The sequence below is a fragment of the Carcharodon carcharias genome, chromosome 6, assembly GCF_017639515.1.
Source record: "Carcharodon carcharias isolate sCarCar2 chromosome 6, sCarCar2.pri, whole genome shotgun sequence".
Taxonomy (NCBI): domain Eukaryota; kingdom Metazoa; phylum Chordata; class Chondrichthyes; order Lamniformes; family Lamnidae; genus Carcharodon; species Carcharodon carcharias.
In genome coordinates, this window is record NC_054472.1 from 125,470,082 (window position 1) to 125,494,895 (window position 24,814).

The 24,814-nt window shown below is 40.8% G+C and overlaps 1 protein-coding gene across 3 annotated transcripts in view; it reads right to left on the minus strand.

Moving 5' to 3' along the window:
* snx16 (sorting nexin 16) overlaps nucleotides 1-24,814 on the minus strand; it is a 50,233-nt gene that overhangs the window by 9,140 nt on the left and 16,279 nt on the right. For all 3 annotated transcript variants that reach the window (XM_041188975.1, XM_041188976.1, XM_041188977.1), the window contains 3 exons: nucleotides 15,217-15,303; nucleotides 5,412-5,560; nucleotides 3,216-3,285 (listed from right to left, as the gene is read on the minus strand). In XM_041188975.1, the coding sequence (XP_041044909.1) occupies nucleotides 3,216-3,285; nucleotides 5,412-5,560; nucleotides 15,217-15,303 (306 nt within the window). The remainder of the gene's footprint in view (nucleotides 1-3,215; nucleotides 3,286-5,411; nucleotides 5,561-15,216; nucleotides 15,304-24,814) is intronic.

Below are 24,814 nucleotides of genomic sequence, written 5' to 3' on the forward strand. Positions count from 1 at the left end.
CCTCCACAGCCCTCTATGGTGGAGAATTCCACAGGTTCTCCTCATCTCAGTCCTAAATGATCTACCCCGTATCCTAAGATTGTGACCCCTTCTTCTAGACATCCCCCCCACCCCCAGTCAGAGGAAACATCATCCCTGAATCCAGTCTGTCCAGCCCTGTCAAAATTTTATACATTTCAATGAGATCCCCTCTCATTCTTCTAAACTCCAGTGAATATAGGCCTGGTCGTCCCAATCTCTCCTCATACGACAATCTTGCCATCCCAGGAAGCAGTCTGATGAACCTTTGCCGCACTCTCTCTATGGCAAGTATATCCTTTCTTAGGTGAAGCCAAAACTGCGCACAATACTCCAGGTGTTGTCTCACCAAGGCCCTGTATAGTTGCAGTAAGACATCCTTGCTCTTGTACTCAAGTCTTCTCGCAATGAAGGCCAGCATACCATTTGCCTTCTTAACTGCTCGCTGCACCTGCATGCTTTCTTTCAATGACTGGTGTACAAAGGGAGCTGGGTGTCCTTGTACATCAACATTTCCCATTTAAATAAAGCTCTGCCATTCTGTTTTTCCTACCAAGGTGGATAAATTCACACTTATCCACATTATCCTGCATCTGCCATGTATTTGCCCACTCACTCAACTTGTCTAAATTGTCTTGAAGCCTCTTAACATCTTCCTCACCATTCTCATTCTCACCTAGTTTTGTGTTGTCAGCAAACTTGGAAATATTTGGTTCCCTCATCCAAATCATTGATATATTTAAGGACCATCTTAATGGAAGAGAGATTGAGGGAAAGAATACGAGTTTAGGACCTAAGCAGCTGTCAATGGTGGGAAATCGAGGATACACAAGAAGTCAGAATTAGAGAATTCTGATCTATGAGTTGTAGTGCTGGAGGAGGTTAGAAATAGGGGAGGGACAAAGCTTTGGCAGGAGTTGAAAACACATCAGAATTTTAAAATCCAAGATGTTCCTGAATTTTTTTTTATTTGTTCATGGGATGTGGGCATTGTTGGCTCGGCAAGCATTTATTGCCCATCCTGAATTGCCCTTGTTCAGAGAGCATTTAAGAGTCAACCACATTGCCGCGGGTCTGGAGTCACATGTAGGCCAGACCAGGTCAGGACAGCAGACTTCCTCTCCTAAAGGAAGGAACCAGATGGGCTTTTACAACAATCGACATTAGACTTTTAATTCCAGATTTTTACTGAACTCAAATTTCACCATCTGCCATGCCAGGATTCAAACCTGAATTCCCAGAGCATTATCTTGGGTCTCTGGATTACTAGCCCAGCGCCAATACCACTACACCATTGCAAGACAACATAGGTCAGTGGGCACAAGTTACATTTGGAGATTTTGTTTCTTGGATGAGACATTAAACTGAGTCCCCGTCTGCTCTATGCAAAAGATCCCGTAGCATTATTTCAAAGAAAAATTGACTTCCTGTGGGACCATGCAGTGTGCAAATTGGCTGTCATGTTTCCCGCAGTACAACAGTAACTAGACTTCAAAAGTACTTCATTGGCTATGAAATGTTTTGGGATGTTTGGAGGTCATGAAAGGCACTATTTACATTTTTTCTTTCCCCCATCAATTTGGTTGAATCCTTTTGTGGTAAAGTGAGGTACCCTGTCCCTTTAAGAGAATGCAAGTGTACTGATCATGTGACAGCACTGATGAATCACTGTACAGCGCGGGCAACTGGGGAGTGTAAGTCTAGTTCTGGAGGTTTGAGTGAGCACGCATGATCTGGTGCTCTGCCCTATGTCTCAATAAACCATCACTGTTTATTTTTACATCAGCCTTTCCCATTATTGATTGCAAGCAGCAACTGAAGAAAACATAAGAAGGCGTGCAGTTAGAGTTTGGTTGGACAACAAACTCATTTACCCAAGACTTAAAACCTTTCCTCCCACTGCCTACTGCTAGACAGAATAAAAACAGATGAACAGTGAAGATCTGGTTTGTCCAGTTATAGTTGTGATCATGTGTCTTACTGATTCAGCAAAGATGCAGAAGACATTGTTCAGACATTTCTTTCTCAGCATGAAAACCATGGTGGGGAAAAGGGAAAAATGCTATATTCTCTTTGGTTTCTCCCCAGAGTTAGTGGATTTCGCAGGAAATTGTTATGTGAGAATTCCAATTTCTATGTTATATGTCAAGGCTCTGGTGGTTGTATCTGCTTCATATGTTCTCTGTATGTCTGCCTAAGAGCAGAGGATTATTGTTAGCTTTAACCTTTTGGTCTACAGCACAAATTTCTTCCATATGCTTGGCTTGGGAACACTTCCCAAACCTTGACAATGAAGCACCCAATACAAGGAGCAAAGAAAGCTTACGTCAGGAAAAATTAATTGATGAAAATCTGCAGGTGGCACCATTTAATTATAACATCACAACATTCTCATGCTTGCCCAGCACATAGCGCCCTTAGAATCTATTAAACTCAACTAGGCTACATATATTCCTACAAAGGATGTGGGAATGAAGAGGTACCCTTTGTAGTTATAGGAGGATGTAGATTATGTGAAAGGAAATACCAAATTAACAAAATTAAAGGTCACATTGAAACCAATTAAGCACTCTTCAAATTCTTGACTAAATGTGTTTACACTTTCAAATATAGAAAACAGTATAAAGAACGGCAAGTTCTGAATTGCATAAAATTTTGTAAACTGAATACCAATAATCTATCCCCATGATTTAGATACAAAGGCATGATCAAAATCAATAGAAATCAACACCATTCAGCTCTGCACCATAACAATTCTGTGACAAAAGTGTGTAAGACCTCTTTCCTGTTAACTGTGCATGGAAAGAAAGACTTACAGATCCTAAATAAAGATTATTCCTCCAAATAATATTTTCATTTAGCTCATGCAGCATCTAAAAAATATTTTAGGGGGAATTATAAATAAAAGATTGAATACTGGTACAGGCTCAGTAACGCCTCTAGCAACATCTCAAACTATTAGCCAACTAAAATCTGGCAATGTTTGACAACATAAAAGGTCATCTTGTGTAGACGTATTCAACGCTAAATTGTATTGGAACCTATTGCATTAATTAATTTAATCCATGCCTAGCATTCCTGCTTTCTTTAGCAAATGTTCTAATGTCAATAAAAACAATGACACTACTGTGCACAGAAACCATTTGTTCTTTTGCTGTATTCATTTTACTGCCTAGAAAATTAAACCAAAAACTTACCCTACTCTCTTCTAGGCTGTCAAAGGGGCCTGGTGGATCATCCAGACATAAAAACTCTCTCACTGAAGTGCTGAAAAGACAAGGTTACTTTAGTTGAGAAGATGGATTTTATTACAGATATTTCCAAGAAGGTCCACACATTTGTATAGTATAAACAAATTGGAAGACAAGTCCCATGGTATTCAGCATTAATTTAAACAGAATGGTAACCTCAAAAGGAATATTGAGAGCCCAATTTCTTCAACTCCTCTTAAAGGTGGTTTCATAAAAAATGAATTTACATTTTCACTTAGTATTGCCATTTTTCCCTCTTGATATTCTCCATTTCAATGGAGTTGACATTCTCTACAACTTTGCTTTCTCAGCACAAATTACTTTTTTCATTCTGAAGTTCATCAAAAATTCCAATTTATGTTTAGCCATTAAGAACACATGCAGAAATAATGTTAACATTTCTACTTACTTAGAATATCACATGAGCAAACAATTAAGGAATCACGTAAAATTGCAAGTATATCGATCGACTTAAAACCATATTTATAGCTTAGTGCAAGTTAATTTACTGCAAAGCATCTCATTTCCACTTCCATAACCTTTCTTTGGCAAGTACAGAATGCAAAAGTAAGTTGCATTCATACCTTATAACAGGACCTGGAATATTCTTAGGGCTGAAAGAAAACTAAGGTTACCTCAATTTTGTCACAACAGATAAAAATGCTATAACTAAACAAAAAATGGCTAAACTCAAATTAAAATGTTAGCCTCTGTTAGAACTTGAATCAAATACTATGGCGATACAAGCAACATTGGCACTGGGTTTATAATAAACTACCAGAACATGCCATGCGTGTTTATTATGCCAGGCTCATCAGGCTCCAACACTGCTGCATTCATGGGGGTAAATAGTCATATTAGTATTATTTAAGGGAATTGTTGTTCCCTTCAAAAACACAGATGCGTGTCTGTAGAATATTTTTAGGAGAGACGCTTATAAAAGAATGGTCCTACTACAGGAAGGCATCTTCAGTTATATTTTCCTGGTGACAAAGTGGAAGAAATTAATCTTTTGATTATACAGTAAATACCTACTTCAAGAAAACAAAACCAATCTGTAACAGTTTAATCACAACAAACTAATAAAAAAGCCTATCAGTGTTGCCAATTCGCTGTTATCAATAAACTCATTGTCGAACCAGCCTTGCAAATGTACTTGAATACACATTTAGAGCTCCGCTGTCCAAACAGCTATTTTTTTAAATGAGGACTGTGGAGTAGGAATGGAAGATAATTTATAATATTAAAATCAAAAACTTATCGCAATTGATTATTCCAGTTTAACAGATTGAGGAGACCAGAAGACATAAGTTTTAACTATGTATGAACAAGAATGGACTGGATGCTTGGCAGTTATTCTTCCTAGAAATGCAGCAGCTCTAGAATGCATTGCTGGCTCAGGGTGCGTATCTTCAAAATGGACCAGTTCCCACCTGGGGCAGAAATTGCATTATATAGAAGGCAAGAGTCTTTTGATTCATGTGATCGCTAGGTTTTGATTATCTGAATTAGTTAGGGAGGAATTTCAGAGTACTTTTATCCCATTCCCTGTTTTTTTTTGCATAATAAGGAATAATATGACTGCTAGGGTGGGAAGAAGACTTTAGCTATGATAGTCCAGCCAACATGGTGTGGGGCAGGCTTGATGGGCCAGCTGGTCTATCCTGCCCATCATGTTCATATGTTTGTACTTCCAAGTGGTCCTGGGCATCTTAAAATATAGCTTTGCAAGACTGGTATTGTATCTGGTAGGACTACCTGCTAAACCTGGTCTCTTGGCTCTTTTTATTGCGCTCAGCTGTCATAAGCATTCCTATTGATGGTCTTTTGAAACCATTTAATACTAAAATAGTTGGATTGCGAATAGGTTTTCGAAACAATACTAAAACCACTGAGTAGTTAAAATATTGCTTTTGCCCAATCATTGTTCTATGAAGAATGAAAGGTTTGGGCTAGCCAATGGCCCTGTTAAAGCAATTCCCAATTAACTATTATAAAAAAAGACTTGCATTTCCTTATCACCTTTCAGAACCTAAGAACACCCTAAAGTGCTTTAAAACCAACAATTTTTTCAATGTAGTCACTGTTGTAATGTAGGACAAGTTATGCACATTAGGCATGATGCATGGAAAGCTTACATACCTGTTGGCAATATCTTTGTGCGCTACAAGATTTTGCAGAAATGCCTGCAGTCCTAATTGTCGGTCTTCTAGAAAGTTAGGGTCATAATTATCCTTGAACCAACGTTTGGGAGGAAGTGCAAGACGAAAGCCAGGAAACATCTCCTTCAGCTGGAAGAAATTTGAAGAATGTTAGTTTTTGTTTTATTGGTTCAAATGGAATTTATTGGCAGCAACATATCCTTGCTAGTAGAACAGCCTTACATTTCTTGGTCATATAAGATCTATAGGGAATCTGAAATCTGCATCCATGCACGCCCAAAAAATGAAATCCTAAAATGTAAGGATGGTATGAATATATAAATATTATGAACTTTATTCTTTAATCCAAGTTATATGGATACAAATATAACTCATTGCACAAATAGCAACATCTAAGCAAGTAATGTAATGTACCTTAAACAAAAAACCGTCTTTTTTCATTACACAAGCTGACTTCTACAGATTTCTAGCATTAAAACTTCTACTTATAAACAAGATAATCTCTTGAGAGGGGATAACTTTGTTCTAATGAGTGAAACTACTCCATAATACTTTCTACTAAACGATGAAATGTCAAATTGACAATTCTGGTTTAAAGCAATTTGATTCATAATAAAACCAAATACTGTGGCACTTAGCATTACATTTCAATCTTTATTTAACTTGTAATTTTGTTAAAGCTATTAACAATTGAAATTAACTTCCAAATTAGAGCCAGATAAAGAGTAAAGGTCACATCACTTAATAAAATTAGAAATGTAGTCAAAAGAAGCCATTAATACAAACATACGAATTAGGAGGAGCCATTTGATAAGATCATGGTTGATCTGATTGTGGCCCTAACTCCACTTTCCTGCATACCCCCATACCCTTCAACTCTCTTGTCAATCAAGAATTTATCTAACTCGGCCTTAAAAGTATTCAATAACCCTGCCTCCGCTGCTTTTTTTAAAATTCATTCAAGGGATGTGGGCGTTGTTGGCTGGGCCAGCATTTATTGCTCATCTCTAAATGCCCTCGACAAGGTGGTGACGAGCTGCCTTCTTGAACTGCTGCAGTCCATGTGCTTTCTGGAGAAGAGAACTCCAAAGACCAACAGCGCTCGCAAAAAGATTTCTCCTCACTTTCATCTGAAATGGGAGACCCCTTATTTTTAAACTGTGTTCCCCTAGAGCTAGTCTCTATCACGGTTGTTGGCTCAAAATCCTGGAACTCACTTCCTAACAGCACCGTGGGTGTACCTATACCATATGGAACGAAGCAGTTCAAGAAGGTGGTTCACCACCAGCTTCTCAAGGGCAATTAGAGATGGACAATGAATGCTGGCCGAGCCAACAATGCCCACATCCCATTAAAGAGTGAAAAAAGGAAGCATTCTCTCAGCGTCCACCCTGTAACTTCCCGTCAGAATCTTACAGGTTTCAATAAGATCCTCTCTCATTCCTCTAAACTCCGATGGATGCAGGCCCAACCTGTCCAACCTTTCCTCATAAGATAAGCCCTTCATCCCAGGAATCAGTCGAGTGAATCTTCTCTGAACTGCTTCTAATGCTATTATATCCGTTCTCAAGTAAGACGACCAAAACTGTACCCACTACTCCAGGTGTGGTCTCACTAACACCTTGTACAATTGTGGCAAAACTTCCCTACTTTGATATTCCATTCCCCTTGCAATAGACAACAACATTCCATTTGCCTTCCTTATCATTTGCAAGGAAACAATTTATTTCCTTTAGCCTAGAGAATAATTTTGAAAATCTAGGGCACAAAAAACTTTAGTGCATCATTAATGCGATCATCTGATTTGTAAAATATTTCTTTCCAGCGGGTGGGCAATGCTGGCAAGGTCACGTTTATTGCCCATCCCTGTTCATCTAGCTCAGTGGGTAAATATACAGCCTAGTTTGATAAAAAGCACTTATTGCATTGTATCAGCAAAGTGATGGAAAATATCATTGACAGTGCTATCAAGCAGCATTTACTCAGCAATAACCTGCTCACTGACACTCAGTTTGGGTTGCGCCAGGGCCACTCAACTCCTGACTTCATTACAGCCTTGGCCCAAATATAGACAAAAGAGCTGAACTCCAGAGGTGAGGTGAGAGTGACTGATCTTAACATCAAGGCAGCATTTGACCGAGTGTGGCATCAAGAAGCCCCAGCAAAATTGAAGTCAATGGAAATCAGAGGGAAAACTCCACAGGTTGGAGTCATCCATAGCACAAAGGAAGATGATTGCGATTGTTGAAGGTCAATTATCTCAGTCCTGGGACATTGCTGCAGGAGTTCCTCAGGTTAGTGCCCTAGGCCCAACCATGTTTCATCAATGACCTTCCCTCCATCATAAACGTCAGAGTGATGACTGCACGATGTTCAGCACCATTTTGCGACTCCTCAGATGCTGAAGCAGTCCGTGTCCATGTGCAGCACAACCTGGACAATATTCAGGCTCAGGCTGATAAGTGGCAATTAACATTCACACCACACAAGTGCCGGGCAATGACCACAGAAGTACAGAAAAGTTACGGCACAGAAAGAAACCGTTCAGCCCATCGTGTACGCATCAGCTGAAAAAAACTAGCTGCCCACGCCAATCCCGCCTTCCAGTAACCAGTACGTAGCCTCGCAAGTTACAACACTAAAGGTGCAGATCCAGGTATCGTTTAACTGAGATTAGGGTTTCTACCTTCATCACCAATGCAGGCAGCAAATTCCAGACACCTACTCTCCCCCACCCCCCACTGGGTGTAAAGGTTTTTCCTAATATCCCCTCTAATCCTTCTACCAATACCTTAAATCTGTTCCCCCTGGTAACTGACCTCTCCGCTAGGGGAAACAAGTCTTCCCTGTCAACTCTATTTAAGTCCCTCAATTTTGTACACCTCAATCAAATCAGCACTCAGCCTCCCTTGTTCTAGGAAAAACAACCCTAGCCTACCTAATCTTTTCTCATAGCTGTAATTTTCCAGCCCTGGCATCATTCTTGTAAATCTCTTGCGTACTCTCTCCACAGCAATCATGTCCTTCCTGTAATGTGGTGACCAGAACTATATGCAAAACTCCAGCTTTGGCCTAACCAGCATTTAATACAGTTCCAGCATTAATCCCTGCTTTTGTATTCTATACCTCATGCCATAAAGAAGAGCATTCCATATGCCTTTTCTACCACCTTATCTAACTGTCCTGACACCTTCAGGGATCCCTGGACATGCACACTAAGGTCTCTCACTTCCTCTACCCCTCTCAATATCCTCCCGTTTATTGAGTATTCCCCTGCTTTGTTTGCCCTCCCAAAATGCATAACCTCACACTTCTCCAAATTGAATTCCATTTGCCACTTTTCGCCCAATGAACCAAACCATTGATATCTGTCCACAGCTATTCTCTTCACTATCAACTACAGGGTCAATTTTTGTGTCATCTGAAAATTTTCCAATCATGCCTCCCACATTTAAGTCCAAATCACTAATATATACCACAAACACTGAGCCCTGTGGAATGCCACTGGAAACCACTTTCCATTCGCTAAAACATCCATTGATCATTACCCTTTGTCACTGAGCCAATTTTGCAAAACTCACCACGTTCCCCTGTATCCCATGGGCTTTTACTTTTATGACCAGTCTACCAAATTCCTTACTAAAATCCATGTAGACCACATCCACTGCATTGTCCTCAATCCTCCTCGCTACTTCCTCAAAAAATTCAATTAACTTAATAAGACACGACTTTCGCTTAACAAAACCATGCTGACTATCCCCGATTAATCTGTGCCTTTCTTAAGTGACAGTTTACCCTGGCTCTCAGAATTAATTCTAATAATTTGCCCATCACTGAAATCAGACTGACCATCCTATGGTTATTTGGCCTATCCCTCGTACCCTTTTTAAACAATGGTAAAACGTTCGCAGACCTCCAATCCTCTGGCACCTCGCTTGTCTCTAGTGAGGATTGAAAAATGATCCTCAGGGCATCTACTATTTCCTCCCTGGCTTCCTTTAACAGCCTGGGATACAATCCATCCAGCGCCAGTGATTTATCCACTTTCAAGGATGTCAGTCCTTCCAGTACTTAGTCTCTCGTTTTGCATATTGTGTTTAATATTTCACACTTGTTATTAACTAGAATATCTGCATCATCCCTTTCCTTTGTGAAGACAAAGTGATCATCAAGAACGCTGTCCCCATCTTCTGTCTCAATGCACAAGTTACTTTGTACATCCCTGATAAGCCCTCCCCTTTCCTTAGTTATCCTCTTGCTTTAAATGTACTGATGAAACATCTTTGGGTTTTTCCTTGATTTTATCTGTCAATATTTTTTGCTTTTCCGATTTCATTATTTACTTCACCCCTGTATTTTCTATACTCCTCTAGGCTTTCTAGCATTTAGAAGTTTTTTTGTGACTGTCATAAGCTCTCTTTTTCTGCTTTGTCTTACCCTCTATACTTCTAGATAGCCAGGGGGCTCTAGATTTGCCAGTACCACCCTTTTTCTTTGTGGGGACATGTCTAAACAGTGCCCTTAGAATCTCACTTTTAAATGCCGCTCACTGGACTGACACTAATTTCCCTCCAAGTAGCTGTAACCAGTCCACTTTTGCCAAATCAACTCTTGGCATCATAAAATTTGTCTTTCCCCAATTTAGAACTTTTACTCCTGCTCTATCTTTATCCTTTTCCATAATTATGCTAAATCTAACTACATTATGGTCACTATATCCAAAATGGTCCCCTACTGCTACTTCATCCACTTGCTCTGCTTCATTTCTTAAGACTAAATCTAGAATTGTGCTCCCTCTCATTGGGCTTGTTACATGCTGGCTAAAAAGAGTTCTCTTGAATGCAATTTAAGAATTTTGTGCCCTCTGTGCCCTTCACACTGGTCATATACCAGTTGATTAGGGTAGTTGAAGTCCCCAACTATTACTGCCCTGTTGTTTTTGCACTCAGACATACGAATTAAGAGGAGGAGGCCACTTGGCCCCTCGAGCCTGCTCTGCCATTCAAGGAGATCACGGCTGATCTGAAGGTAACCTCAACCCCACATTCCTGCCTCCCCCGATAACCTTTCACCCTCTTGTTAATCAAGAATCAATCTAGCTCTGTCTTAAAAATATTCAGACTCTGCTTCCACTGCCTTTTGAGGAAGAGTGTTCCAAAGACTTTCAATCCTCAGAAAAAACGTCTCCTCTAAGTCTTAAATGAGCGACTTCTTATTTTTAAATTTGCCTACATATTTGCTTTTCTATCGTCCACCCACTATTTGGGGATCTATAGTACACTCCGAGTAGTGTTGCTGCCCCTTTTTTATTTCTCAATCCATATGGCCTCATTTGATGATCTATTTAGCATATAATCTCTCCTCACAGCTATAATTTAACCAATAAACCCACACCTTTTCTAGGCCCCTCTCTATCCTGTCTGAACATCCTACATCCAGGGATGTTGAGCTGCCGATTTTGCCCCTCTTTAAGCCAAGTTTCCATTATAGCCATGATATCATGCGGCCATGTATCTGTGCCCTCATTCATCAGCTTTGTTTGCTATAAATTTGCATTTTAAATATATACCTTTTAACACTGCCAAATTCCTGTGCTGCACATTTTTTAACCTTTGCTTTTTCTGTCTTGCAGAGTCACTCACTAATTTTGTCTCCTGCTCCCAGCTCTGAATGTGTCCTCTCAGAATCTGCCCTCAGGTTCCCATCCGCCTGCCAATCTAGCTTAAACCTTCCCCAACACTAGCAAATCTCTCTGCAAGGACATTTTCCCGGTCCTGTTCAGGTGTACAGATTCTACCTTCCCCAGAACCGGTTCCAATGCCCTAGAATTCTGAAGCCTTCCCTCCTGCATACCTTCTAGCCACACGTTCATCTGGTGTATTCTCCTATTTCTATATACACGAGCACATGGCGGGGAGTAATCCGGAGATAACTACCTTTGAAGTCCTACTCATTAATCTCTTTCCTAACTCCCTAAACTCAGCCTGCAGGACCTCATCCCTTTTTCTGCCAATATCATTGGTACCAATGTGGACCACAATCTCTGGCTGCATACCCTCACCCTCCAGAATGCTCTGTAGCAGCTCAGTGATATCCATGACCCTGGTATCAGGGAGGCAACATACCATCCTGGAATCAGGTCTGAGACCACAGAAATACCTGTCTGTTCTCCTAATGAATCCCCTATCACTCCTGCTCTTTCTTTCTTCTTCCTCCCCTCCTGAGTCACCTATGGCACCATGAAGTTGGTTCTGTCTGAACTCTTCCGAGAAACCAATGCCTTCACCAGTATCCAAAACGGAAAACCGATTAGTGAGCGGGACCTCAGGAGACTTCTGCACTATCTGCCTGCCTCTCTTGGGGTGCCTGGCTGTCACACATTCCCTTTCTGCCTCCATGTTCCTAGCCTGCGGGGCGACCACGTCTCTGAATGTGCTATTCACGTAGCTCTCAGCCTTGTGGATGTGCTGCAGTGATTCCAGCTGGTGCTCATGCTCCGAAACCTGGAGTTTCTGCAGCTGGTGATACTTCCTGCACATGTAGTTGTCTAGGTCACTGGTAGTGCCCACGATTTCCCACATACTACAGGACACCCATTTCATGCAACTGAGCTGCCTTGCCATGTCTTGAAGTTAACTAAGTGAAGAAAAGTTGTTTGATTTTGGTTTACTTGTCTCAACTTTATTTTATTTTACTCGGTCTTAACTTAATAAACCTTACAACTGTGATAAACCTTACCAGTACTGATAAATCCAACTACTATTTAACATGCTCCAGCTATTTAACAATTATTTAAAACTTTACGTTTTCTAATTTCCAGCAATTTCCACACCCTCCCTAAGAGCAGTTACTCCCTAGCCAGCCAATCAACTTACAGCTTTCTTGTGACATCACCATTCACTTTTTCTTCCCAAATTCAGCACACTCCTGAACTATCAGAAGCTCTTCTCCCCGCTCTGAGTATCTTCCGCAGGTCCGACTCTTCGTTCCTCTTCCCGAAAGTGTCTCATCTCCAACAATCTCTCCTTGACATTACCATCACGGAAACCCCAGCTATCAACGTCCTGAGATTACCATTGACCAGAAACTTAACTAGAGAAGCCATATAAATATTTTGGCTACAAGAGGAGGAGGCTGGGAATTCTGCCTCCTGACTCCCCAAGCCTGTCCAACATCTGCAAGGCATAAGTCATGAGTGTGATGGAATACTCCCCACTTGCCTGGATGAGTGCAGTTCACACAACACTCAGGAAGCTCGACACCATCCAGAAGAAAGCAGCCCGCTTGATCGTCGCCCCATCCACCACCTTCAACATTCACTATCTCCACCACTGAGGCACAGTGGCAGCAGTGTGTACCATCCACAATATACACACAGCAACTCACCAAGGCTCCTTTGATAGCACCTTCCAAACCGACAACCTGTACCAGCTAGAAGGACAAGGGCAGCAGACTCACAAGAACACTACCACCTGAAAGGTCCCCTTCCAAGTCATGCACCATCCTGACTTGGAACTACATCACTGTTCCTTTACTGCTGCTGGGTCAAAATCCTGGAACTCCCTTCCCAACAGCACTGTGGGTGTTCCTACAACACAAGGACTGCAACAGTTCAAGGCGGCAGCTCACCACCGCCTTCTCAAGGGCAATTAGGGATGGGCAACAAATGATGGCCTAGCCAGCAACGTCACATCCCGTGAACGAATAGAAAAAAAAACGTAAACACAAACTCTGCATTACCGACTTCGTGGTTCGACTGCACATCAAGCACTTTCCTTGCACTGCTTCTCATGTCTGGGGCTTGTAAAATATGCTAACATATCCAATGAAACATTAAATATCTGAATATTTATGTTTAGCCAGGTTAACTGTAAAACATATCCAATAAAATAATTTCACATGAAGCTATTTAACAGCTCTATCACTAGTAACTTCAGATTTCAGGCTGCAACCAGCATTAAATATATATCTTGCAATACCTTTGTAAACAGTTGAAAAAGAATTTATCTTTAAAAACAGAGTAACTTTCTAAGAGCAATGTAATCCCCAGAATCACAGAACTGATTACATCAAGACCAAGTGTAAAAGAATCACAGTTGGATCAAGGAATGTGTTGGCTGCAACACAATCCTGGGTAACATGGATGTTTCTGTATTCATTACATTCCCTCAGGTCATCTACGAACAGCAATATACAGTCACAATTGTGAACCATGCACAGGGACAGACTGGAAACGCAAGTACTCCTCTCCCAGGTTGAGATTAATCCTATATTCCAGGTGTTCTATGCAACTCTGATTGCAATGGTGCTCCCAAAGTAGCATTGGGTAGAGAATTTCAGGCTATTGAGCCATTAATAATGTGGGAATATCATATACATACTAGTCAAAACTGAAGGAGATTATGATCCAATGACAGTGCCAGTCTTGTTCTTGGTGATAGAGGGTGCAGGAGAGGGAAGTAACTGAGTTTTGCTGTGTTGGACCCTCTAGGTTGTAGATACTCTAGCCAGAGTGCAGTGGCACCCATAAAATAAACCGCTCTGTCTTGCATAATGCTTAGTTTCTTGAATGTTATAGCAACTTTTCCAATTTAGTGGTAGTTATTCCATTATTCCTGACTTGAATGTTGTAGATAACTAACAGGTTTTGAAGTGCAAGTGGTGAGCCAAGTATAATCCAGCTCTGTGTGTTCCTGTAACCAATGTGGCTACAGCTGGTATAATTAAACTTCATGTCAATGGTGCTGATCACCTCCCCCATCCCCCCAAATCACAAGGTGGGGTTCTCAGCACTATTATCTGCAATTTTTGTAGTGTGAATGCAATCTATCACTTGTTAGTCCAATCCTAGAGGCTATCCAGGTCCTGCTGTCGCCTAGGTCAGGTTGTTTCTTTATCAAATTGTGAATGGAGCTGAACATAGTAGAATCAATGAACAGCCTCACTCTAATCATTTCAGCAATGACCTTCCCTCTGCCAAAAATTATTAAAGATTTTTGTACCGAGGACAAAAGGAACTTCTGCAGTGATGCCTTGGGATTGAGCCATTAATGATGTAGGATGTAATAGTCTCTGAAAACCACAACAATCTGCCTTTGTGGCAGGTATGACTCCAGCTAATGGATTGTTTTTTATGACACCCATTGACCTCATTTTTTCTAGGTATCCAAAGTGCTATATTCTGTTGAAAAGTGCCTTGATGTCGAGGGCAGTTATTCTTTCTTCCCTTCTCAGCTTGTCTGTAACGCAACAATCCTGTCCACTTGATCACATATAAAAAGGACAGTAACACTACATTATAGTTCAGTTGTGCAAGCAAAAATTAGAAACATCTTTCTCCTTTCCTTCCTGAGGGTGGTGACTTGTTGCAATGCAAATCATAATGCCCCTATAACCCAACTCATCAGAATAAGGAATTAGGTGCAGGCTTATCCTGGTTTGTATGGCTCAGTAACATACCAGACAGTGTATTTACCTAAACAGCAATCAATATTTGAATCTTTATATAGAAAAAAAGAACCTCACTAGCACAGCTTCAAAGACAAAGTTTGCATTTTAGGATTTTTCTTTGACATGTACCCAGGTATTTCATATGCCATCTATTCAGGATGAAACATATGTTTTGTAGGTGAGAAATACAATTTTGAGAGTATGCACATATGCAGAAATATTTCATCTCCATGTTTACATTAAATCTGAACTTGCAATATTGTTTATGTTTTTAGTGCTACTTCAAAATAGTTTTCCTATTAGTCTACCGACTTGAGGAATAAAATATTACAAACCTTGTCATTCAGGCGTGAAAAGTCTGTATAACGCCTAAAAACCACCCAGTTCTCATCTAGATGATTTTTCACAAGTATCTTGTAAACCTATGATTAACAAGATGACATTATAGTGTGTATGCAAAATTGTAACAGAACTGTACATTTTTAAAAATTGTTCAATTAAACTGTTAAGTATTTAGATATTCAATAAAAACTGTAGCTGAATTGAAAATGGAAATTGAACTTCACTTCCAAAGAAAACCATTTTTTTCAATCTCGTGTTCTCTGTTAAACTGATCTAAACTGGAAAAACGCAGCAGAAAGGAACTGAACAAATGAGAGTTCCAGCTCTACAAAGTGCACATCTGAATTTTGGACGACAGAGTCTGGATTGGGCATGTTCCACTTCAAGTAGCTTGTTTACTCACTTCTGAGGGTGAAACGAAAGTCACCTGAGTGATATACAAGATCATCACCATAAACTTTGGAGCCACATAAGACATAGGGGCAGAAATTAGGCCATTCGGCCCATCGAGTCTGCTCCGCCATTCAATCATGGTTGATAAGTTTCTCAACCCCATTCTCCCACCTTCGCCCCGTAACCTTTGATCCCTTTACCAATCAAGAACCTGTCTATACCGGACTTAAATACACTCAATGACCTGGCCTCCACAGCCTTCTGTGGCAATGAATTCCATAGATTCATCACTCACTGGCTAAAGAAGTTTCTCCTCATCTCTGTTCTAAAAGGTCTCCCCTTTACTCTGAGGCTGTGCCCTCGGGTCCTAGTCTCTTCTACTAATGGAAACATCTTCCCCACGTCCACTCTATCCAGCCCTTTCAGTATTCTGTAAGATTCAATCAGATCCCCCCTCATCCTTCTAAACTCCATCGAGTATAGACCCAGAGTCCTCAAACGTTCCTCATATGTTAAGTCTTTCATTCCTGGGATCATTCTCGTAAACCTCCTCTGGACCCTCCCCAGTGCCAGCACATCCTTCCTGAGATACAGGGCCCAAAATTGCTCACAATATTCTAAATGTGATCTGACCAGAGCCTTATAAAGCCTCAGCAGCACATCCCTGCTTTTATATTCTAGTCCTCTCGAAATAAATGCCAACATTGCATTTGCCTTCCTAACTACTGACTCAACCTGCAAGTTAACCTTAAGAGAATCCTGGACTAGGACTCCCAAGTCCCTTTGCACTCCAGATTTCTGAATTCTCTCCCCATTTAGAAAATAGTCTATGCCTCTATTCTTCCTACCAAAGTGCATGACCTCACACTTCCCCACATTGTATTCCATCTGCCACTTCTTTGCCCATTCTCCTAACCTGTCCAAATCCTTCTGCAGCCTCCCCACCTCCTCAATACTACCTGTCCCTCCACCTATCTTTGTATCATCTGCAAACTTAGCCAGGATGCCCTCAGTTCCTTTATCTAGATCATTAACATATAAAGTGAAAAGTTGTGGTCCCAACACTGACCCCTGCGGAACTCACCGGCTGCCATCCTGAGAAGGACCCCCTTATCCCCACTCTCTGCTTCCAGACAGCCAATCTTCTATCCATGCTAGTTCCTTGCCTCTAACACCATGGGCTCTTATCTTACTGAGCAGCCTCTTGTGCGGCACCTTGTCAAAGGCCTTCTGGAAGTCCAAGTAGATAACATCCATTGGCTCTCCTTTGTCTAACCTACTTGTTACCTCCTCAAAGAATTCTAACAGATTTGTCAGGCATGACCTCCCCTTGATGAAGACATGCTGACTTTGCCCTATTTTACCATGCACTTCCAAGTATTCTGAAATCTCATCCTTAATAATGGACTTTAAAATCTTACCAACAACCGAGGTCAGGCTAATCGGCCTGTAATTTCCGGTCTTTTGCCTCACTCCCTTCTTAAACGGGGGGGTTACATTAGTGATTTTCCATTCCTCTGGGACCTTCCCTGACTCCAGTGATTCCTGAAAGATCACCACTAATGCCTCCACTATCTCTTTAGCTATCTCCTTCAGAACTCTGGGGTGTAATCCATCTGGCCCAGGTGATTTATCCACCTTCAGACCTTTCAGTTTTCCTCGCACCTTCTCCTTTGTAATGGCCACCATACTCACCTCTGCACCCTCCCCGCCCCCCTCCCCCCCGGACTCTCTTGAACTTTGGGGATGTTACTCGTGTCTTCCACCATGAAGACTGACACAAAGTACCTATTCAGTTCCTCCACCATTTCTTTGTTCCCTACTACTTCTCCAGCTTCATTTTCCATCAACCCAATGCCACTTTTGCCTCTCTCTTACCCTTTATATATCTAAAAATCTCTTGCAATCTTCTTTTATATTACAGGCTAGTTTACCCTCGTATTTAAAATTCTCCCTCCTTATTTCTTTTTTAGTTGTCCTCTGTTGGTCTTTGTAGGCTTCCCAATCGCCTGGTTTCCTACTGCTCTTCGCTCTCTCTTTATGCTTTCTCTTTAGCTTTTATGCTGTCCCTGACTTCCCTTGTCAGCCATGGTTGCCTCGTCCTCCCTTTAGTATGCTTCTTCTTCCTAGGGATGAATTTTTGCTGTGTCTCCCAAATTACTCCCAGGAACTCCTGCCATTGCTGTTCCACTGTCTTTCTTGCTAGGCTCATCTCCCAGTCAATTCTGGCCAGCTCCTCCCTCATGCCTCTGTAGTTGCCTTTATTCAACTTAATACAGTTACATCTGACTCCAGCTTTTTCCTCTCAAACTGCAGGGTAAATTCTATCATATTATGGTCACTTCCTCCTAAGGGTTCCTTCACCTTAAGCTCCCTTATCAAATCTGCCTCATTACACATCACTAAATCTAGAATTGCCTGTTCCCTAGTGGGCTCCACCACAAGCTGCTCCAAAAAGCCATCTCATAGACATTCTACAAATTCCTTTTCTTGGGATCCACTACCAACTAGATTTCCCCAGTCTACCTGCATATTGAAATCCCCCATGATCACTGTTACCTTGCCTTTCTTACACGCCTTTTCTATCTCCTGGTGTATCTTGTGCCCCCCATCCTGATTACTGTTCGGAGGCCTGTACATAACTCCCATTATGGTTTTTTTACCTTTGCTTCCTGCAGCCTTAGAAGCAGGGAGAAAAAAAACTTGTACTGAAGAAAAGCTCATCTCGAAATAGATCCTTTGTCTTTGCTCATTTTAAATGCATACGTTGAAAATGACCAACTCAACAAAACCTAGATTATAGTAAAGACTATCACAAATCTAATTTTTTTTTTGTAAATGCATTTGGCAAAGTTAAAGCATCATTTTGATTTTAATTCAGGTCTATGTTGCATGCTCAGATTGCTTTAAAAATTCTGAATGCAAAACTTCTAAGTCCAAAATATCTGATTATTCCCCATCCAAAGGTTATGCATTGCAGATTATATACATTATATGACATTAACGTGCTAATTTTCTTACCAATAGAATTAAAAACACGTGCATCATAATGGCACAAATGGGGCCATCATATCACTTACTTATCACAGAATCACTGATACAGGAGGCTGCCATTAGGCTCATCAAATCTGTATCTCTTTGACAGAACTATCCAATCAGTCCCACTGCCCTGGCTCTTTTTCCAGTGCCCTGAAAGTGTTTCCTTTAAGTGTTCCTCCAGTTTCCTCATAAGGTTATCACCTAATCCGCTTCCAGCATCCTTTCAGGCAGTGCATTCCAGATCACAACTCACAAGGGAAAACAATGCACCTCATGTTGTCTCGTTTTTTTTTGACCAAATCAGCTAAATCTGTGCCCTCTCGTTACCAACTCTTATGTCACTGGAAACAAATTGCTCCTTATTTACTCTATCAAAGCCGTTCATTTTTTTTATGGCTCTAAATTTGCCTTTCCCTTCCCAATGCATCCCCCCCGCCCCACCCCCAAGGTTGAAGGTTGTTTACAGAAAAAGGGTAATCAATACACTTAGCCAACTGCATGCTTACATTTAAACAAGGATTTAAGATAAATGTTGTCCAAATTACTACGAGATTTGAGATCAGTCTACTCCTATTTTCTTATTCTTGCAATTATTTCTGCAGTGATTGGGTTGTTCAGGACAAAAATAGTACTTAAAGGCTGAGCCATGAGATCAGTGATTCACAGGAAAAGATATCCATGAAACTTTAAGTGGAATTAAGCATAAATAACTATTCCAATTATTTGGTCCGTGACATCTTTTGGTTACCTCCACCTATCAATGGCCCTCTATCCAGCTCTTCTTGTCCCATCTCTCACCCCCCTCCCCCCCTTAAACCAGCTTATATAGCTTCTCTATTTTCCTTAGTTCTGTTTGAAGAGTCATGCGGACTCGAAACGTTAACTGTGTTCCTCTCCACAGATGCTGCCAGACCTGCTGAGTTTTTCCAAGTATTTTTGTTTTTATTCCAATTGATTGACTACACTTGATTATTCCATGATAGATCCAATCCAATGGGGAAATAATGTTCACACAATCATTTGCAGAGGATAGAAGGATACATTTTAAAGCCAATCAGTTCACTGTCTTTATAAATAAATGTTTTGGCCATTTTAATTTTACTTATAGGAAACTAGAAGGAAAATAGCCTACAGCCAAAGGCTCCAAGCTCCCAATATTTTCTACCAATCTTCGCCTAGCCACATTCCTAAATATGCTGATTTATGGTTGTATGTTTCTATGGATTCCAGCATCCTGCAGTAATTTGTTTCTATGTGTTTGTAAGCCAGCCAGTGTCAGCTGGTAATTGGACTGTATGACAACACAGCCAAGTCCAATCCTGTCCTCAGCTGAGATCCAGACAACCAAATTCCAGAAGGGATTGATAGATGAACAGTGATGTGGAGCCGTATCTGTGGAAACACGTCACCTTCAAAAAAAAATTAAGTGCAGCATCTCTACTGCTGCCTTGACCAAGTTCAGCAAGCAGATTGGGTCAAGGAATCTAACCTGAGAAACTTCCTGGTCTGTTTGTCTCATTGTCTTAACTAGTTAAAATCTCTGAGTTAACTAGCTAAACCTCTGAGACAAAGAGATCTTAACTTTCATTCTGAATAAGACAAATGTTTTTGCCTGTTCCAAATGACCCCTTCTGTCCCAAAGATGAAAACTCTCGCTAGATGCTGCCCGGTAACTCAACCAAATAACTATATTACAAAACCAGGAACAATGGAGGACAATTTGATTATATAGGGGCAATGCAATTTGAATACAATCCCACCCACCTCAGAAGCAGGAACTCTGGTTGACTTCTCTTTTCTAGACTGAAGTCACCATTGTAGGACTAGCTACTGCAGTTTTTCAAAACTCAATATTTCTACAGTTAGAAACTCCGACTAATTTTCTGAGATCATAGTATATATTTTTCTGCAAATTAACACTTTTAATAGGTCACCGCTTGTATAGAAATGTAGGATAAACAGGCAGAGTTACAGCACAGTGGTAAATGCAATGCTGGTCATATTCGTCTGGATCATACTATAGTTGTGGTTGGCGCTTTATCACACCTATGGTCTTCAGATGATCAGTGAATGCCAGCATCAATATCACCTATCCATAAGTTATGAAACTCAGAAACCAAGCACTGAATACCAGCATGACCATTAGACCAAACTCTGAGCATTAACTGAAATAATGAACGTTTCAGTTTTGGATTAATCACATTAAGCACCTACAGGGTTCTTGACAAGAGGATTAAGAATCTAGATTAAAACATGAGTTTCAAAGTTCAAAGAAGCTATAATAATGTCACCCTCAGAAAAATAAAATTCCATTAAGTTTAATCCAAAAGTACAGTTGTTAACTGTATTATGCATGCCAAATGCAAACAGATGCCCAAACCATTCCTAATTATCCTCATGGAGCAGAAATCTTGAATGAAACAGAACAATGAACTAACGTGTATTCCTCAACTTGTAGTATTGACTCCAGAACCATGATTATTCTACCTTCCATTTCAATCAAGTGCCATGGAAGGACTGCCCTGATGGATGGGATGAATGGCTTTTTCTTGCCCTGGGTTTTTTTTTAAATGAAATAGTACTCTGAATCCACCTTCAAACTAATATTTTAAAAAGTTACTGGTCTCTTGTCAGCATGGGCTGGTTGGGCCAAATGCTTGTTTTTTTGCACTGCGTATCTAACGCATTCCTGTCAGCAACTAGCTTTTTTTTAAGCTCTTGCTTAAAATGAATATAAGCAACAACTTTTGGTACTTGAGTTGCATGGTCAAGCTGCAAACAAATCTACTAAAATACTTTGAATCTACAGTCAAAAGCTTCTTTAACTTGTTTCAGTTCTAAAAGTTTCAATTTTTCAAAAAACAAATGGGCACTTTGAACTCATGCAACATGTGTAGATTGTTCTGCCTCGAGCTTATCTGTTGTTCTATTTAATCACGGTTGATCTGTACTTCTACTCCATTTACTCACAGACATCTATAAAATAATAAAAGCAATAATAAATGTTTACTCAAGTGTTAAACCTTGGCATTTCCCTAAATCAAAAGCTAAAGTGTAAAGAATAAGCAAATGAAAATATACAAATTGCTTTCAAGTATCTATTTTAATTAGGTGTCCTGCAAATGGTATGTTGATTTTTAAAAATTAAATCAATCTATTAATGAACCTAAAAAAGTTATTTCTCTTAACAATGAGCAATTTTAAAAACTATATAACAGTCTCATCCCCTTCAACAACCAGACTAACTTCATTGGGAGAAGAGGTATAGTGAAAACAGGAAACATTCTCCATATTTGCCCCCAAGGTCCAGTTTGTGCTGTACACAAGACTCAAGAGGTCTGATACAGCTGCTGCTTACAGCTGACCTGAACATGAACCTACCCATCTCAGCCTAGTCTCTTGTTGGAGTTTGAACACTAGTAGAGTACATCTGGGAATCAGATGGTTTTTGGGATGTTGTCAATAAAACCAGTTCTGGATCATACTGTAGCCATGGTCATTGTTTCATTATCCCTTGGTGGTCTATGGAGACATCTTCACCACCACCCCAGCTTTTGTCCCAGCCTTCAACCAGTTTACTATTGCCCTTTAGCTCCAGCAACAGAGAATGACATTCAACTTGCACACAAACATACTGAGCTCCCACATCTGCACCTTACCTCTGGAAAAAGTTTCAAAATATTTCATGTTAATTTGTAACTTTTTCTTAGGCCTCAAAAAGCTGAAACTAATAAACAATTTTCTTGCCTTACTTACAATATGGCCACATATTTCTGATTATCACCTCAGTTTCTTCTGTTGCATATGTTGGTACAAGTAAACAACACCAATGGAGTTCAAAGAGACAATCAGAGCATCTGAAGCATTATGGCTTAAACCATCCTTTCCCTTTTTGGGATTGGTTGTCTATCTCCAAATGCATCAAATGTAAAATTCTTATATCTAATTATATTCACAGCTTTACACCTCCATTCTGTTTAACCTAGAGGAGAGCACGAGAGGAGGACCTTGAGCCAGGCAGTCAGCAGCACCTAGAGGAGAGTGCGAGAGGACCTCGAGCCAGGCAGTCAGCAGCATCTAGAACCTAACATCACAGGAGAAACATAAGTTCACTGGTTGGTGAGAAACTGCTATTAGAGAGTTCCATCAAGTAGCTGAGAATTAGAAAAACACATTCTTTTTAAAAGAAGGGGCTGTATACATTTAAGTAAGAAACACAAGCAATAGGGAAATAAAGGTAAGTAGAAGCCAGGTAAAATAAATTTGTGTAAGTAAATCAAAGTAAAATAAAGTTAACGCAAGGGAAGTAAATTGAAGCCATGGCAGGACAGCTTGGTCATGTGGAATGCATGTCTTGTACTATGTGGGAAGTTGTGAATACTACCAGTGTCCAGATGATCACATGTGCAAGAAGTGTCACCAGCCACAGAACCTAGAGCTCTGGGTTTCGGAGCTTGAGCAGTGGTGGGAGTCACCGTGGCGCATCTGCGAGGCTGAGAGCTATGTGGATAATATGTTCACAGAGGTGGTCACGCCGCAGCTTAGGAGCTTGAAGGCAGAAAGGGAATGTGTGACCACTAGGCAGTCCAAGAAAATTAGATAGGTAATGAAGGAGTCCTCTGGGGTTCCGCTCACCAATTGGTTTTCCATTTTGGATAAAGGTGAGGGCGTTGGTTCTGTGGAGAAGTGCAGTCAGAGCCAAGTTTGTGACACCACAGGCAGCTCTGCTGTACAGGAGGGGAGAATGAAGAGGGGAAGAGCAGGTGATTCATTAGTTTGGGGCTGTGTACGTGACTCCAGGATGGTATGTTGCCTCCCTGGTGCCAGGGTCAAGGATGTCATGGAGCAACTGTAGGATGTTCTTCTGGGGAGATTGTGGTCCATGTTGGTGCCAATGACTTAGATAGGAAAGTGGATGAGATCCTGAAAGCAGACTTTAGGAAGTTAGGAAGGAAATTGAAAAGCAGGTCCTCTAAAGCCATAATCTCATGGTTAGTCCCACGTGCAAACGAGTATAGAAATAGGAAAATTGAGCGAATAAACATGCAGCTGGAAAGCTGGTGTAGGAGGGAGGGCATCAGATTTCTGAGACATTGGGACCAATTCTGGAGAAGGTGGGACCTGTACAAGTTGGATGGTCTACACCTGAACAGGACTGGGACGAATATCCTCGCAGGGAGATTTGCTAGTGCTGTTGTGGGGAGGTTTAAACTACATTGGCAAGGGGATGGGACCTTGAGGGCAAATTCAGAGCTGGGAACAGGAGATGGAGAATTGGTGAGTGACTCTGAAAGACAGAAGCAGCATAGGTTAAAAAATGTACAACACAAGAATTTAGCAGTGCTAAAAGTTATATATGTAAACGCAAGGTGCAAAGTAAATAAAGCCAATGAGCTGAGGACACAGATAGACACATGGCCACATGATATCACCACTGTAACGGAAACTTGGTTTAAAGAGGGGTTAAACTGACAGCTCAACGTCCCTGGATATAGAATTTTCAGGCAGGGTAAGGAGGGGGATAAAAAAGAATTATTGCTTAAAGAATCAATTACAACTGTGAGGAGGGATGATATACTAAATGAAGCATCAAATTAGGCCACATGGGTTGAGCTCAGAAATAGAAACAGTGCAGCCACGCTGCTAGGAGTGTACTATAGACCCCCAAATAGTGGAAGGGAGTTAGAAGAGCAAATGTGTAGACAGATTTCTGAGTGCAAAAACAACTGGGCAGTAATCGTTGGGGACTTCAACTAACTTAATATCAATTGGGATACGAACTGCGTGAAGGGCACAGAGGGCACAAAATTCTTCAGCTGCATTCAAGAGAACTTCTTTAGCCAGCACATAACAAGCACAATGAGAAGGGCGCAAATTCAGATTTAGTCTTAGGAAATGAAGCAGAGCAAGTGGGTGAAGTAGCAGTGGGGGCCATTCTGGAAATAGTGACCATAATATGGTTAGATTTAGCATCATTATGGAAAATGACAAAGATAGAAAAGGAGTATAAGTTCTAAACTGGGGGAAGACAAATTTTATAAGGTTAAAGGTGAGCTGGCAAGAGTGGACTGGATACAGCTATTAGAAGGAAAAGCTATGTCAAATCAGTGGGAGGCTTTCCAAGGCAAGATTCTACGGGCACAGTATAGACATGTATCC